Source organism: Topomyia yanbarensis, chromosome 2 (genome assembly GCF_030247195.1).
Source record: "Topomyia yanbarensis strain Yona2022 chromosome 2, ASM3024719v1, whole genome shotgun sequence".
In the NCBI taxonomy this organism is placed as follows: Eukaryota; Metazoa; Arthropoda; class Insecta; order Diptera; family Culicidae; genus Topomyia; species Topomyia yanbarensis.
This window is the reverse complement of record NC_080671.1, coordinates 388,212,555-388,230,259: the sequence shown is the minus strand read 5'-3', so window position 1 is coordinate 388,230,259 and position 17,705 is coordinate 388,212,555. Positions and strand designations below refer to the sequence as shown.

General features: G+C 38.0%; 2 protein-coding genes across 3 annotated transcripts; one reads left to right on the top strand and one right to left on the bottom strand.

Annotated features, from left to right (window-relative positions):
• Positions 1-8,812: 8,812 nt before the first annotated feature.
• Positions 8,813-10,572, bottom strand: LOC131684752 (ATP synthase subunit beta, mitochondrial). The gene is made up of 2 exons (XM_058967880.1): positions 9,511-10,572; positions 8,813-9,444 (listed from the first exon to the last, which is right to left on the bottom strand). Exons 1-2 carry the CDS (start codon positions 10,499-10,501, stop codon positions 8,912-8,914), a joined length of 1,524 nt encoding a protein of 507 aa, XP_058823863.1. The 5' UTR covers positions 10,502-10,572; the 3' UTR covers positions 8,813-8,911.
• Positions 10,573-15,385: 4,813 nt separating this feature from the next.
• On the top strand, positions 15,386-17,244 carry LOC131684751 (suppressor of fused homolog). Of its 2 annotated transcripts, XM_058967879.1 has the most exons (3): positions 15,386-15,652; positions 15,712-15,981; positions 16,039-17,244. In XM_058967879.1, exons 1-3 carry the CDS (start codon positions 15,510-15,512, stop codon positions 16,925-16,927), a joined length of 1,302 nt encoding a protein of 433 aa, XP_058823862.1. In that variant the 5' UTR covers positions 15,386-15,509; the 3' UTR covers positions 16,928-17,244. The 2 variants fall into 2 exon arrangements, with proteins under 2 accessions (XP_058823862.1, XP_058823861.1); XM_058967878.1 differs by having other exon boundaries at positions 15,712-17,244.
• The last annotated feature ends 461 nt before the right edge of the window (positions 17,245-17,705 follow it).

The window sequence follows — 17,705 nt, the reverse complement described above, 5'->3', positions numbered from 1 at the left end:
CAACGGCGGATTTGATGCTAATCACTAGATCCTTGATCTTTCCGTGCACTTGCCCTTGCTTTTCACGAATTCGTAGAGTTCTTCGATTTTTTGCGCAAACTTCGTCACTTTAGGTAACCCACTCCTGGCCTTCTTGGGTAATGCGTGCGCACCTGAAACCCTAGCTTTCCTTGGCGTCCAGTTGTTTTGTTGCCACTCGCGCTCGATGTGTCCTCCCTGGGTTCCCGATCAGAACGACATAACAGAAAACTATCAAATTTATATCTCATGTTGATATTTATTACTCACTGTGTTATTTTTGTGATATCCCAATCAGCAAGGCAAGCAAACTTATATCAAGATTATATCTGCTGGTGATATCATTGAACTGCTAATATGATTTTAATGTACGCATATAACGATGATGTTATAATATATTACATATTCTTTCACAATTCTCATTGATTGCTAACTGTAAACTGTAAAGCAGGAAAATGACCAGTTGGTTAAAGCCCCAATAAACAAATCAATCAATCAACTGTGAATGATTATTATATTACACAAATGACTGTCTATTTGCCAATACGCCAAAAGCCTCTTTTTATGCGTATATATTCAACTTTTTAAAGCAAAAGTTTTTATTGATTTCCTTATATTTGCGTTTTCCACATGGATATTCCAAGTTCCACTAATTTAAGAATAGATAAGTTTTAGATGCAAGTGGTCGGAAAACTTGAAAGTAAGGTGTGTAACTTACCTGTTTTCATTTTGATTAAGAGATTACTTATTTTCTGGGAAACACGTCTGACACGCAATTTCGAATATGGGGCTTATCCTTTATTTAAAAAGTTTTGGAATCGTAATGTTATGAACAAGCTATTCTAAAGATTATAATTTTCATAGAAAACTTATTTTAAAGAAGATGCAGGAAGTATCAAGCACTCCAGATGAAATAAAGAAACGTGGATTCAAATAAAAAAGCATTTTTAAACTATCTGTTATGGTTTAGTCAAATAATTATATAAATAATTTTCTTTTAATTAATTGTGCATATTGCGAAAACGAATTTTCAGAACTTAAAAAACTGTTTGATATATACTGATATCCACAAAACCGTTATGAATTTTGAGGATCTTCGAGGATCTTCAGTCCGATTTCTCCAATTTATGCGGGTTTTTCATAAACAACCGAAACTTGTCCAGTTTGTGGGTATCTGATTTTGTGCGTTCTCCGAATTACCAAAGCATTGTATTTTTTTTTATTTAAACCCCCGCATAAAAATGTTTGAGTTTGTTATATCTTTTCATTCCACCTAAGACAGTTTGACAATTACAATGAACTATCAATTACTTTGAATGCGCATATGTACTAATGTTTCCGTTGTATTCGATGGTGCTTCGTTCGTTTTAAAAAACATCGAACTAACAAATTTTCGTAATAATCAAGATACTTGATTCATTTTGTAGAAAGTTAAAAAACAAGGAATAATGCGACCTGTTCAAATTGTTGAAAGATTAATATTTGTGAGTATGCTGCATAAAGCTATCAATATTCCAAAATGGCCTAGAAATCTCTGAATATATACAGTAAGATTCCGTTTTTGGCACGTTCCGTTTTTGGCAACAAAAAAAGTTCCGTTTTTGGCAACAAATGGGTTCCGTTTTTGGCAACATTATTTTTGTTCATAGTAAATCTTTTGAAAAATGCTCAATAATCATTTAGGTGTAATAATGGATATCACTTTTGACTTTATTTCCAAACATAGAAGTCATATTTACTATATTTTGTGGGGGCGGGCATAGCGAATAAAGTTAAATTTGTAGATTTTTTTTCTATTATTTCATTCCATTTCACATATTCTTATATAATTAATGTTCTTGTAACATTCATGATGTCGCAAATTGAAAATAAAACCTTTTAAAGTAAGGTTCCATTTTTGGCAACTGAAAAAAATTGTTGCCAAAAACGGAATCCCACTGTACTGGTATTATTGTTTGCCGTTACAATTTAAACATGTGTTTTAGATAGTGCTTGAAATAGCTAAAAACTTTAATGTAAAAATATTGAATAATTTCCTTCTTAAAACTAAATAAAATTTAGAAAAGAAAATGTATTTTTGAAAACATGAAATATTCAAAAATTCGTCACACCGAAGAATCCTAAACAATTTCTCGACTTTTATGATTATCTGTTATAATATTCGCAATTAATAGATTGAAGTATTGTAAAAAAATGTATTTCTACGAATTTATTAGATGTGAGATAATTGTACTGCAGGGCAGGAAATATTCGAACCGAACCTATGTTCGAATACTTTCAAAGCGCGAAGCTTTGCGTTACTGGTTCGTATTCACAAGCTTCGCATCACAATCGCTTACCATCGTAATTGCGGACATTTGGGCGATACTTTTGCATGCTCTTCGGCGAGGACAAATGAAGCTTCTTGTTCATTTCATTGATGATCGGAAAGATATGTAAAAGCTTTTGCGTAGTTTTCGATGAACACGAGCTAAGCTCTTGGTTCGTGTGATCGAAATTTTTGAAACAGTTACACGGAGCTTCGAAACGATGTTCGCGAACACAGAAAAAAGATTACCTCGAAGTATTTCAGAATCACGAACACCGAAAGATTATATCAATTTAGCATCGCGAGGGCCATCGCTAACATGTTCGCCGGACGACATTAGTTTTCTTTATTCAAATACCTACCTACTAGTTATGCAAAAAAGTATATTCTAGACAGAGGCCTTGTATTAAGGGTGGAATAGGTGAAAAATAATTGTGACAATGTGTAGCTTATGGATGCTGGGGTTAACAGGACAGTGATGTAACAAGTTTATTTAAGATACCCCACTGATATATTACCAGTAGGGATAAAATCAAGATTTCGTGACAGGGCGGGGATAAATTTTCAAATGAAATAAATTAGGGCTAGAAAATGAAGCTAAACACAATGTACACGACGTATTGAGTGGGTCGCTTATCTTAGTCATGTTCCTATAGTCACCTACCAGTTATGTCAGTTTCTTGAGGATAAAGATATCGATATCCATTCAAAGGAAAAAATCGATTATCAGTTAAATAAATAACGTCATGATGTGTATGATGAATCCTAGAAATAAATAGGGAATGTCAATAAACTCGACCATTCCCGATTCATATTTGGCAGTTCTGGTCGTTTTGTAAATCTTGTTTTCGACTAACAGTAAAACCATTTTGATTCAGAAGTATGTTTTAGAAGGGCGCATGTTTTTTCGTGCACTTATTTAAAAAAACGCTTTGAATCCATCTACCAGTGTGATGAGACATTTTTAAAACTGTTTTCGAATATTATATCGGTTGAGAACTTTTAGAACATGATATTTCGAGAAATTTTGAAAGTGAAATTAAATCAGTTGTAAAGTTATAGAAAATAGCCTTTTAAAATGAACGGACAATTGAATTATTACTAATACTTTATGAATACATTATCTAAGTTCTTCATTCAATGCAATATGTATGCAAAAAGTTAAAAACTGGATTTCCCTTCAGAACTGGGCCAAAAAATCGAAAAAAATGTGTTGGCGATCCGAGAACTAGAACAGAAATTGTAACGCTTGGACCTCTGAAGTGCATGCGTACAAAATGCTATAGTCTAATGCTTGTTTTCATTCATTTCATTTAATAATTTTCAGTTGAGCAATTCTGTCGCAAACTGCATTGTGGAGCGAGGGTCATAACTTCCTAAATTTAAGTGTTTCTATTAATTTAGTACACTCTCTTTAACATAAACTACTCTAACGAATGAACCACTTAAGGGATTACACCACAGCAAAATTAAAAAAAAATCGAAATTGATCTTGATTGATTTTATTATTCCATATCAACATTTGAATAGGGCTAAAAAGATTTGTGAACAAACTTTTGTTTTGCTGATTTCTCTTAATTTGTTATCATTTCAACACAGAAAACATTTGAAATCGATTCTACCAAGGGCAAAGATGTTGATTCATGTGTATTTTTCATAAAATTCAACTCTGTAGCGGAAAAATGAGCGAAATAAGTTTGTTTACAAAAGTCTCATTAGCCCTTTTGAAGAATTACTATTGTATTGATCTTAAATATGGGTCTTCAAAATAATATATCAAAATATGGAATGCGACAAAAAGCGAATAATAATGGAAAGACAGTATTCGAAAAAGTTCGAGTTTAGAACGACTTTCATTCTACTTGGAGTTATTTATTTCGCTTCTCATTTTCCTCATTTTCCCTTACATAAAGCATTTCGGCTATAACTGATTCAAAAAAAAAAATACAGGGGGCCCTAAAGATTTCTTTCTTTTATTTTTTATTAGTAAAAGTCAAATAAGGAAAGATTACATCATGGAGAAGATAAACCAAATTTTGTCCTTTTCAGAATTGTTTTTGGATTTCCAACAAAAAAAAATCACTAGAACATTGTTTGTAAGTTCTTTGCGTTTCTCCATCAGTAATTAGTTAACAAATACAATGCAAACAAGTTGGAATATCCTTCTCATTATTTATCACAAAACACATGTACAGGAGTCAGGAAATAAATTTCATAAAAGTGGAACATGTAATAAGTTTGACACTTCATTTATTAAGTGAACAGATTCTGTCGAAAATGTTTGAAAATAAATATTTTGTCTCTTGTGATTAGGTAATCAACCAATAAACTTATAAAACAATATTATAAAAATCATTTGGAAGCTTTCCTCTTGGTTTGGTACAGGTGTCTGGAATGCAACATTATAATTCAATTAATGACAATAATAATGGATTCAAGTATGTAGGTACTAGGTTAATACTAGCCGATTTAGGAATGTTGCGCAAGAACGTTAGAAACCGCAACAAGTTGAAAACAAAGGCCAATGGACTACGCCTAACTACCCCTCAGTGGATGCAAATAACTGAAGTTCGCCGTCTAACTGAACTCAGACGTCAGCAGTGAGATTCCATCCGAAAATTGTTCTTTTTAGGAAGAATTTGTTTTAGATAGGTAGATTATTAAGAGAGGGGTAATGGTTTTAGCGTTAAAAAACACTATTTGCGATTTTTTTAGAAATTTGGGCGAAGCGAATTGATCAAAACTTTTGTACATTATAATGTACCATTTCATCCAAAGAGTCATTTGACCAAACAACATTTTTCACGCTGAAACCCTTACCCCCTTAAACATACTTTTTACATCTTCACCTAAACTCCTTGGCAGGGAAAATATACTCCGATTGAAGAAGAAAAGACGAGTTTGCAATCAAAGTAGCTAGTAAACATAATTGTATTCCGAAAAAAAGAATTTGAATTTCACTACCACTACGCTCATTCAAACTCGTGGCTCATAAATTGGTAAGGTATGCGACGCACCTAATCCCTAAATCCCAAATTATAATCTTAAAAAAAATCCATTTTATTTATACTCAAAATAAGATTTACAGTTTATGATTTTAAGACAGATAGTCACGTAGCGAACATGTTCGCGGTGGCCTCATGATGCTGATGCTTGAAGCGATATAAAACTTCGATGTTCGCGATTCTCAAATAAACGAGGCATTCGCTTTATATGTGTTCACCGAATATCGCTTCGAAACTCTGTGGAAATGTTCCAAAAACGCAAAAACCACGAGCCAAGAGCTTACCTCGTGTTCGACGATGTGTGCTTCTAAGGTTAATGTGAACTTTTTCGAACATTGTAAAAAGCGAACTAGATGCGAAGCTCGCTTCGTCCGAGCAGAGATAAATTTTACCCCTAAATGTTCGCAGCGATTGTGTCAAACTCATCGATTGCATGTGGTATGCTTGAGAAGGTGCTTCGTGAAGCTTCGAACAGCAATCAATTCATTTTTCGAAATTTTCCTGCCCTGTTGTACTGGTTTGCTTTCCATATTAAAAATGCCGATAACAAAACCCCGAAAACGACTTTACTTGAAATCTCAATATGCAAGCCTCAAAACTTTGGTATTTGTTTCTTTGAATCTATTCGGAATCATAAGTAACATTTGTCGTATTCTCCGTAAATAAATGTAGGTAAATTATCCGCTCAATGTTACCATATCGCATCGACATTATTACAAGAAATCGTGTAAAACATGTTAACGTACAAGAGAAGCGTCGAAGTGCACTATTCAGAATCTAAAAATAGCCCCACTTTCCTAATCTGCAAAGATACTATAAAGCTATCCAGTCCATCGTAATATAGGCAGCTGTAGTAGTGAGTAAAACTGCATGAAAACAAAGCGTATGACACAAGGAAAACAAACATTCCTTACGATTTGGCAAAGTTCAATGGGTGCGTTCTGGAAACAAGATGCATCTATAATCGTTTTGCCCTTGACGGATTTGAGGAATATTATGCTAACATTAAACATCAGACGAAAGCAACATCGTTGGTTCATGCAGGAAACATCCACATAAAACTCAGAATACCCAGGTTCAAATCGCCATAATCCACAAATAACCATCAGCGTGTCATATATTCGTAATAACAATCAGCCAGCATGTATGCAATCATTTGACCAAACTATAAAAAGCTTTTGCTACATAAAGCTTTTTGCTGCCAAACGAAAACGCCTTAATGTATGCTATATTTTTCTATTCTATATTCTATTTTTAGACCTGCACGCTAAATTCGTTGATACTATACAATAGGTTATAAAAGCTATATTGGCAGTGGGGGAGCCGAACAAAATTTGTTATAATTCTGATAGAAGCCTATCACAGGTTGTCATATTTTTGATATATACTAGAAGAATTTCTGTTATGTTTTCTGTTATTTTACCAACTAACGAGACCAAAGTTATAACACAACTTGTTATCATAACAAAGTAACTCAGTCTGTAATAATTTTGTTATTTCTTTCTGATCGGGTTACTCTCGCTGCTGCTGCTGCTGTTTCGGTTGCACTTGTTGGTTTTGCTGGGTCGGCGACCTCGCTAGCCCACCTTTGGCGAACGGCTTCACCACACTTGCTCCGTAAGAATTTATTTTTTTATTTTTGTTGTTTTTGTCTTCTTCCATTCTTTTTGGGTGCCAACTCCAAGACGCTATCTATGCCCGTAATAAGTAGCCGCCTCAATGTGATTCCATGGTTACCTTTGCGAGCAGTGAGCTTGACGCGGTCGTTCATACGGTACCGCGTGCAGAGCCCTAGTGCTAGTCAGGAGCGTTCAACTGAGGTTATCAAAGTTTTATTGAGACGGGGGCACCCAGCACCATTAGGTCCCTCGCCGTTTCGTGGAGGTTTCACCCATCCTTACTAGGGCAGTGGAATGGCGTGGCTTGCGGGCCGTAGATAACTTTCGACGAAATCCTTATTCACATCCGTGATCTACCGCCAGTAGCATAGCATAGCATAGCAAAAACGACGGCACTCATCATGGGGGCTGATACAGTGAAATCTTTTTATACAATAGTATACTGCCGTGATCCGCATAACAGTCCCATTTCCTCTTCCGGTGGGACTGTTATGCGTATCACGGCAGTATAATTCACTGCACTCCTTGCCATGTCCTTACGATCGCCAAAGGGAAGGATATGTTAGTTGAATACCTACTTAAGAAGGTGCGGGGAACCCACGCAATGTCCATAGTTATTACGGATGTTAGAATTGGTTAGTAAGGAACGAGATGTGGGTTTGGAGTGATTTATATAATATTCAACTAAATGGATAATAAAAATGACTGGGATGAAGTTGACGAAAAAGGCATCGATTAAGATCCGAATGACTGGTATAACTGCAAACCACTAACAGACCTTTTGTCAAAGCCTACTCTTCTTTTCCCACATCCGTGATCTGCCGCCAGTATGCCGTAATTAAGATATTACTGGTATCGATCCTAATGTATCGGTTGGCACTCCTGTTGGATGAGAGTGCCAAAGTCTTGGATAAAACCTTAGCGGAAGCGGCACTGACTCGCTTCGACGGAGCTGCTTGCCGATTTATATGGCTTTTTCTAGAGGTTTAGCAGAGCCCAACATAGCCTTGCCCCACCATCTCCTAGGGAGACTCCCCAACTCGCAGTAGGTCCGGGAAAGGAGGGGGTAGTTAAGCCCCTGCACTTCTGTCCTCCAGTCCCTTCTGCGCCTTGTATGCCTGTATGTATGGATTTCTATAGGAGCAATGTATCCCTGAGCAACATGCAAGGACAACCTCTGAGGCGCCATAATGCTCACAGGAAGCCGGATGCGAGGTCATAGGTGTGGTTATAAAGCACTGCACATACCATCAGGTGCAACGGTGAGACGGTAGGTGTACAGTTAATGCACGTATGTTACAGAAATAGGTTGTTGAGACAGCCCGACAGCACACTAGTAAATAACAAATAACAATGACCGCTTAATTTTTTTAACTGGAAAACTCAATTTGAGCTGCGCATGAAAAATTATTTGGGTAAAAATGGTTTAGCACCTATAATACACATAATTGTCTCAAGTATATAGATAATGCCATAGCACATGGGGCAGTTATGCGTGTAGCGGCAGTATTGTTAAAGTAGCAATTGCATTTTGAACCCTACTTTAAGAAAAAAAAATGACATTTTATTGTCGATATTTAGTATTTTCTAGACTGAAATGTTAATACTAAATATGCACAAAATCTTTATTTATCATGAACAAGTTCCCACATTCCTAAGTCAATTAGATAATCTGAATAATTTAATTCGATAAAGAGACGATTGGCAGTTTCGAAGTGTCTACATAAATACATCCAGCTGAATCGATTAGTGTTTAAACCACGAACCTCACTTTACTTTTATTGAATAGTACTACGAGAAGGACAAACAATCTGCATAAAGTCTACCTCCACGTAGACCTGTGGAATTCAGAAAAAAACAGGTTGTTTCTTTTGTTGGTTATTTTTCAGTTTTTATTTAATTTTTCAGATTATATTATACTGTTCATACGATTATTATTTACTTTCATTTCACACACTACCTTAAGCCGCTTCCTTGGCCAAACGTTCGGCCTTCTCGACGACTTCTTCGATCGGACCAACCATATAGAAGGCGACTTCCGGCAGATGGTCCAATTCGCCGTTCAGAATCTTCGTAAATCCCTTAATGGTCTCCTCCAGTGGGACCAACTTTCCGGCATGACCCGTGAATACTTCAGCCACCTGGAAGGGCTGGGACAGAAAACGTTGGATCTTGCGAGCGCGAGCAACTGTCAGCTTATCCTCCTCGGACAACTCGTCCATACCCAGGATGGCGATGATATCTTGAAGTGATTTGTAATCCTGCAGAATTTTCTGTACGCCACGAGCAATGTTATAGTGCTCGGCACCGATAATGTTGGGATCCATAATACGGGAAGTAGAATCGAGCGGATCTACAGCGGGATAAATTCCCAGTTCGGCAATGGCACGCGACAATACAGTGGTGGCGTCCAAATGAGCAAAAGTGGTTGCTGGAGCGGGATCGGTCAAATCATCGGCCGGTACATAGATGGCTTGTACTGAGGTGATGGATCCTGTAAGGTGAGATAAAAGAGAATGAATTTCATTGTTACGATTTGCGTTCGCTTATAGCAATTCACCTTTCTTAGTAGTTGTAATACGTTCCTGCATGCTACCCATATCGGTAGCCAACGTTGGCTGATAACCGACAGCAGACGGAATACGACCCAGAAGAGCAGATACCTCAGAACCAGCCTGAGTGAAACGGAAAATGTTATCGATAAAGAGCAGTACATCTTGTCCCTCTTGGTCGCGGAAGTATTCAGCAACGGTCAATCCAGTCAGCGCAACACGAGCACGGGCACCGGGAGGCTCATTCATTTGCCCATATACCAGAGCTACCTTAGAGGTCTTATCTTTCAGCGAAATGACACCTCCCTCAATCATTTCATTGTACAGATCGTTTCCTTCACGAGTACGTTCGCCGACTCCAGCAAACACTGAGTAACCACCATGAGCCTTGGCGACGTTGTTGATCAGTTCCATGATCAGTACAGTTTTGCCGACACCAGCACCACCAAACAGACCAATCTTTCCACCCTTGGCGTACGGTGCCAGTAGATCGACAACCTTAATTCCGGTTACCAGAATTTCCTGCTCGACACTCATCTCAATGAACTCTGGAGCTTCAGCGTGAATCGGAGCGGACAGGTTAGTGTCAATGGGACCACGCTCGTCGATGGGCTCACCAATAACGTTGATGATTCGACCTAGGGTCTCCGCTCCCACCGGGATACGGATTGGTGATCCGGTATCCAACACACGCTGTCCACGCACCAAACCCTCCGTACCATCCATAGCAATCGTGCGGACGGTATTCTCGCCGAGATGTTGAGCCACCTCAAGCACCAGCCGGGCGGTACGTCCCTGTACTTCCAGCGCATTCAGGATCGGTGGTAGGTTATCATCGAATTGCACATCCACGACGGCACCAATTACCGCGACTACTTTACCTTGCGCTCCGGCAGCGGCATTGGTGGCTGCTTTGGCTGCATAGCTCCGGATAAACTGGCCAGCAAAATCCTGGGCCTGGGGACCGACTTTTAGCACATTTCTTAGCGAGGATAACATTTTGACGACCGTACGGAGTGATCAGAAAATTTTCTCCACTCTGTTTCTTATGTAACAGAGACGGGCAGGGTAGTTATTCTGCCGGTTCCTGCGCGTAACGGTCCTTGGTATACAGAGAAGTAGTACGAAGAGAGGGATATGTGATAGTAAAGATTGTGCTGGTTGCGATGCGGATGCGGTTTTGATATTAGTTAGCATTCAATTCAAACGAGTATTCTGGTTGCAGTTGAAAACTGGAAAATCCAACCAGCGACAATCGCATTGTCTCGCATTAAACAATGGAATCACGTCGGAAGAAGTGCGCAAATTACAAATAGAGTTTCTTTTGCAATTAAAATGTAAATTTCCCTACTATTTCACATATCTGCAGAAGCAATATAAATCGTGACATCAATCTACAGCACTTTACGGAAAAACGTATTTTTGAAGAAAACGCACTCAAAAATATTTCCACAATTATGTATGCAAAAAATGTAAAAAATGATGTAAAAAACAGACAGGGTTATGTAGGTCTTGTTCATAAGTATGGACAGAGCAGAAAGAAACTGTCACGCATAAATTTGGAGGTTGATGTAGGACTTCTAATTGAAAAACTCTAATTGAAAAACTCCATGGAAATTTAACATGTAGTAATTACAGCAGCGCTTATAATTGGTTACTATTCACAAAGTGTATACATATTAGAAATATTAGAATCAAGAAAAACGCCATCAAGATTGCCTTCTAACACAGATAACAGACGTTTATTTCGAGCGTTTGTGCTGTGTATAAATAAATTCAGATGTAGATCAAATAATGCCGCTAGATAGAATTTATTAGTATTTGGTAGCTTATCAGTTTGAAAATAATGGTCGACATGGTCATACCGTTAGTTTGGGACTGAGACGAGACATGCTAATAGCAAAAAATCGAACGTCAAATACAGTCAGGGGGTACTGTCATATGCAGCCAGTCCATTTAAACTATGTGAGGCAAAAAGAGATGCTATGTGAGACGAACGATAGCATGAACAGAAAAAAAGAAAAAGAAAACATCTATAGCGGACCCTACACGAGACAAGAATATTGTCAATAAAAATATTGACAACACTGCTTCAATCTGTCAATCCCATTTGAATCCATCAATATATTGATCAATAATTGGTATATTGTCAATATTTCTGCTCGTGTAGGGTCCGCTTATCGGCAAGCCCCGTCCCAGGTTTGGGATATAGTCCAATCCACGATTTCAACTTCCCGGCCGTTTTGACGTTTGCTGCGGGTGGAATGACAGCTGTTGTTTTTGCTTGGGGTACATTTTACACTGCGACCAACGTTTTGTTCGATTGTTTACATTTGGCTAATACGATTTGTAGTAATTTTTCGTAATTTAATAAAATTTTGAAATCTTATTAAATGCGACAATCTGCTAGTTTGCACTGAATATCAGGTCAACGAAGAGTAGCTTTGGTTAGAGTTTTTATTTAGAGCATTTTGTTATTTGTGGGTGAAATTAATATTACGGTTCTTGGTACCTCTTTATCCTCCGATGTGTAAAATCTAACAATAGCTAACCAGAAGTTTATTTATCGATTGATACATCATGGTACATCAATAAAATAAAAGTTATTAGAAACATTGATCCATACTATGTTGTATTTCGACTATGCGAGCTATCAGCATCCGTGACGACTAACTTGTTGTTGACTTTTTGAACTTTCGTCGTATACTGGCAATATAATAAAAAAAACGTAGTTTGGATCGCTACAATAAAAATTAAACTGGTTTGTACATACAGTCGAAGACATGATAGTAGAGTAAAATAGATGGTTGTGGGAAAAGTAAGTTTAACCAATAAAATAGTTTCACTTGCTAGTTCTATAGTTTTAGAAAACATTCGAAAATTCTTTGTTCAAGCGATCTATTCAATGCGGATGAACGAGAAAATGTCCCGACCTCACACTGCCATGGTGTTGCTTGCTCCCATTTGAATGCCATAATCTGCTCGGCAAATTTGCATGCACAGTCGACGGACAGACGGATTTGAAAAAAATTAGTTATAAATGTCACTTATCGTTCAATGGGTTCAAAGTTCAATGGCACCCGGTGATCGGAATCATGAATGAGTCCTGTATGGTTCTTAGCTACATTGCAACAATCTAAACCTTACTAGTAAAATGGTTTGACTTGACGCGAGAATGAACATTTTGGAAGATAGTGTCTCCGGAAAGTTGTGTCCAGTAAGTCAAGGTTTTCTGGATAGTGAAAAAAGAACCTCTGAATTGCCCTACCAATAAACATTTCATGTATTTTCTTGAGGATTTATCCCAGTTTCGGAGTTTATTGTTACATTTGAGCTCGATGCCATACTGAATCCATTTTGGATTCTGAATCAAATTCCGAATGGTTTGATCTGGAGCTTCATAGTATTTCCCAGTAATTTATACCGAAAAATGAACCTGTTTCTAAATAGTATTCCGGCACCAGGGACACTGGAGTCGGAGTGCGAGTTAGAAACAGGTAGGATTCCGGCTAAACTTTACTGGGTTGTTATCGAAACGTATTTGCTACACTTATGGGATTTTCGATTGATTGACACTGGTGTAATGGAGTGCACTGGTTTTGCACCATTTTTGCACAGTGCACTCCACTACACCGTTGCACATCAATCAAAAATCCCATTAGAAATCTTCAACGCTTTATTGCGATGGTAATGTTCAAGGAAAAAAGAAATAACTAAAATACAAGCCAAATATACAATCAAATCAACGGCATTAATTCCATCTCCAAGAGTCAACTTGAATTGTTCCTTTAAGAGAAGTAAATTTGAATTTCAGAACACCAATTATTCACGTGAACTCTAAGCGACGTGATTCGTTTACCTCTATCAATATTTAACGAATTTCATTTAGTCCCTTTACTAAGGAAGTAGTTTCTTTAGATGTGATTATATTGGGGATATCAAATCCTTTGTCAGCAAGAACTAGCATTCGAGAATATCGAGAAATTCGGACTTTTTTGATTATGAACTGATCAGAGCATCGTCCCGTATAAGCAACAGATGAACACAAGCGTTCCATTTGCTGCCGGGCCGATTAGAAATTTTTGTAGTTTGCATAAGTTTGTAAGCGCTTTGATGATCTTTAGCTTTAGGATTCGACCGTCTCTCTGTACTAATCTCTAAACTGCCAATAATAAATATCTTTCTATCCCCATACTGTTATTTGAACGATCGCGGCGTATGCTTATCGATTGTATCTTTTGATACAATTTCGATTGCATACTTTAAGCACTCGTACATTGCGAATACTGTTCGGTAAAAATGCTTCGAAATTGTTGTAGCGCACAATGAGTAATATTCATCAAATGAAACGTTACTTAGAAGATTTTGCAATATCATTACGAAGACTTCATTCTTTGTCATTACACAGTAAGGTTTGGCTACTTTCTACAAAATTGTAAATACGTTGAATATTTGCTAATGACAGTCATTTTTCAGCCAATAAACCGTCGTTTTAATTATCGTAGCATCGTTTCTAGAAAGTCAACACGTTGTTGCAACCGTGCCAATTGCAAACGATATCGTGGTTTTAACAATCGACACTCGCGATTTTCATCGGAATGGACTCGGAATGATCCGTTTTTGAATTCTCTACATTTGGTGTTTCATCTGAAATGAAAACAAATCTTGTTAAACATACTCAGATTCTTGCCTGAGAATAATTACTCAAAAATAGTGACTAAATAAACTAAGGTCCGATTTCTTTACCCACGCATTATTTTTAAAAGTTCAGTGTGGGTGAAGAAATCGGCACCAAATCAGTTACTTTTCATATTTCCACTGTAAGGATATACTAGAAATTTTCATACAGGTACAACTATTTACATGAAGAAGAAAAGCGCCCGGATGCAGTCGACCGCATCGGGAATCTGTCTGAACTAATTTTTTGATAATTTGGTGGAGAGTTGCGATTTTCATGCATCACGATGTACCTTTTTTCTAGTTCGATGATTTTTTCAGATCTTCGAAAAAGCCCCTATCAGAATAATAATGTGTACTGCTCTTAGAGCTGGCATTATCATGAAATCCGCTTTTTTCTATCGCTACAATCTTCTACAAAAAGATTGTACATTTTCATGTTTTCAGGGACATCGTTGCTCTCAGAATCTAAACAACTTATGTGAGAGTACCCAATCGATGTGTATCACAGTTCCGCTGCTTTACCTACAGCAGGAATTAACACAAACGAACTTCCAACGTCTTTTCAGTCGACTTACAGTTACCTACTACACAGTCATGAGTCATTTTAAATAAAAATCACAACTATCCAAATACAGTTTGGTAAACAAAAGCAGTGATTGTCAATTTTCAAATAAAAATAAACACAACACAAGAAGAAAAACATCGAACACAGTTCCACCCGCAGCTACTGTCAAAGTTAAAACTGATGACGTCATCGTGGATTAGACTATACTGATAAGATAGCGCTATAATGTTAACCACAGTTTTACCGTTTTTTAAATTCAAAATTCTACACAATTTGCTTCATACTGTATTCATGCATAGAAAGCTGGTGATTGCGGCGTATAAGCCAATCGCCAAAATTCATATTGATTCAAAATTTCTTTACTAGCCAATCACGGCTTTTGATAACCCAACTTAGTCGGTTAACTAATCGGTCAACCTCGAAGCACCCGATTTGGTCGGTCGATTGGGAAATTTCACAACTGTCAAATTTTGTATGAGGTTGGCTTATACGCCGTAATCATATGTGTGTCAAGAAATAATCACTCCCACTTTTCCCCTATTCGAAAATTAGGTACCTACGCCACTGAAAGCGGTCGTTCGTTTTCACTTCTCTTTCAAGCGTTACGATTGACATATAATCAGTTTTGCTAAATTGCTTCGTTGTTTACATCTGTTTATCGCTGTTTGTTTCTCCATTTTTTTGAATCCAGCCATTTTCTTGCTTTCAAATTATTTATCAATAATCATAACTTAAAATAATTTCTGTTAAAACACACCAACCATGGCATCAGCAGTCAACGAAAATGAAGATCCACTGAAGCGGCGGATGGTTCCACGGGGACTGCAGAAGCTAATAGAACAGTGCTTGAAAATCTATCCCGATCAAACAAATCCGCTCCAGGTTACAACCGTGCTTAAATACTGGTTCGAATTCTTTATAGTCTATCGGGGGAACATATTCATAACTAAGAACTTTTTTTCAGGCTCGGCGGCCAGGACCCTTTGGATTACATAAGTATGTATCACAATCCGGGCAATCCTGATCAGAACATTCCACCGCACTGGCACTACATAAGCTTTGGTCTTTCGGATCTTCACGGCGACGGCAGAGTGCATTTACCCGATACAATCGGAGGACTGGAACCTCGCTCTGGAATGGGTTTCGAGCTTACCTTCAGACTTGTGAAATCATCTGATAGTGCCGACGAAAGACCTCCAACCTGGCCCGCAAATCTCCTACAAGCTTTGGCGAAGTATGTATTCCAATCTGGTAATAGACTCTGCTCTGGAGATAACATTCCCTGGCGTAGGTCGCTCGATGGTAAAACATCCAACATTCAGCACATGTTGATTGCAGAAGACCCTCAGATGTCTCGAACAGAAACACCTTTCGGCTGGGTTGACTTTCTGCAAATCGTTGGTGTGACCAGTGAGGAACTGGAGCAAGCTTCCCGCTGGAATGGGACAGGTATTTTAAACCTTCTCCAAAAAGATCTTACCACTGGAGGAGCATGGATGATCACCAATATGGCTCGATCGAAAAGCGTGTTCGAACTGTTTCCCGATACACTTCGACAGTTGGAAATTGACTTGGAAAGAGAAGGATCCGATTTAGCCGGTGTAAATGCCGATTTTACATTTAAAGAGCTGCCCAAAATGACCACCATCAAAAAAGAAATCGTTGATCCTGAAGAAGAAATTACCAGAAGCATTTCCTCATGCAACATTGAAATTAAGAAAGAGTTCAACGATGGCCTGGAACATTCCGGATCTTCAGACATGGTTAACCCGTTCCATTATTCGCAGGTTCCGTCTCGAGTTTCTCCACTCAATGGAATAGAATTGACGTTGGCACCATATGCTGCGAAATTTCTCGTGCTTGCTATCAAAGATCGAATACGCCACGGGCGTCACTTTACCTTCAAGGCACAAAATATGGCCGTAACGTTTGTGGCCGAATCTGTCACCGGGGCTATTGTGAACAAAGAGACTCCCTATGGAGTGCTAGGCTACTGGGTTCAAATTCTAATACCGAACTCATTAATCGGCAAAATGTTGGACACGTTCAGTGATCTGACGAAAAGCTCGGACAATTTGAAAATTCCGCTAACGTACGAGTGGCCGGAGCACAACTTGAAGTTTATTATCGACAATCCACCGCCGGAACTGCTCAATCAGCAAGGTCCGATTTTGGCATGAAGGGTACATGTCTGTTTCAGAAATCGTAATAATTGTCCGGATTAACAGGCAAGCTACAGGACCAAATGTTTGAAGACTACTTTAAACACGCATATGAAATTTCTTTAATGTGCCCCACGTTATTAAGGATGGTCTGTTTAATATTTGGGTAAATGATCAGCAAAATTGTTATCCAAGGATCACAACAATACTCATGCGGCTCAGTTCTTCTGCTTCCATAATCATAAAATTTTACGTTACTACAAGAATAAAGCAGCATAGAATATCTATTTTAGCGTATATTTGCTTATGCAGTTAGGATATTATATATGTACATGTGCCTTAATTGAATAAGAATAAATAAATTTTGATATTTTCTTTTTCACAACTGCTTCAAGCACCTATTTTTATTCAAAGACTGAAGAGTAGGTACATTTGTACTTGTTTTATAAGCATGCGTCTTATAAGCCCATATTATGCATTGCTATACGATCACGTATTGCAAGTTGTCCGACATTCTGTTATTTCAACCGGCTAAGAATTTTAACTACGGACTGCCTGTTCCGATAGTAAAAACTCATAAAACAGGTAAACCCAATTCCATAGTGTCATGCGACCCGTGCTATGGTTAAATCGTTGAAAAGGTTCAAAATATTTTCAATTGTGAAGTCCTTCCTACATTACGATAAGGCAATGATGCAGAGAACCGTTCACTCTACACTCCGATCTCTTCGCCGAGGATCGGCAAAGTTTCACCGGACTTTCGTTGGTCGGTGGTTCGCTGAGACATTCGGCTGAT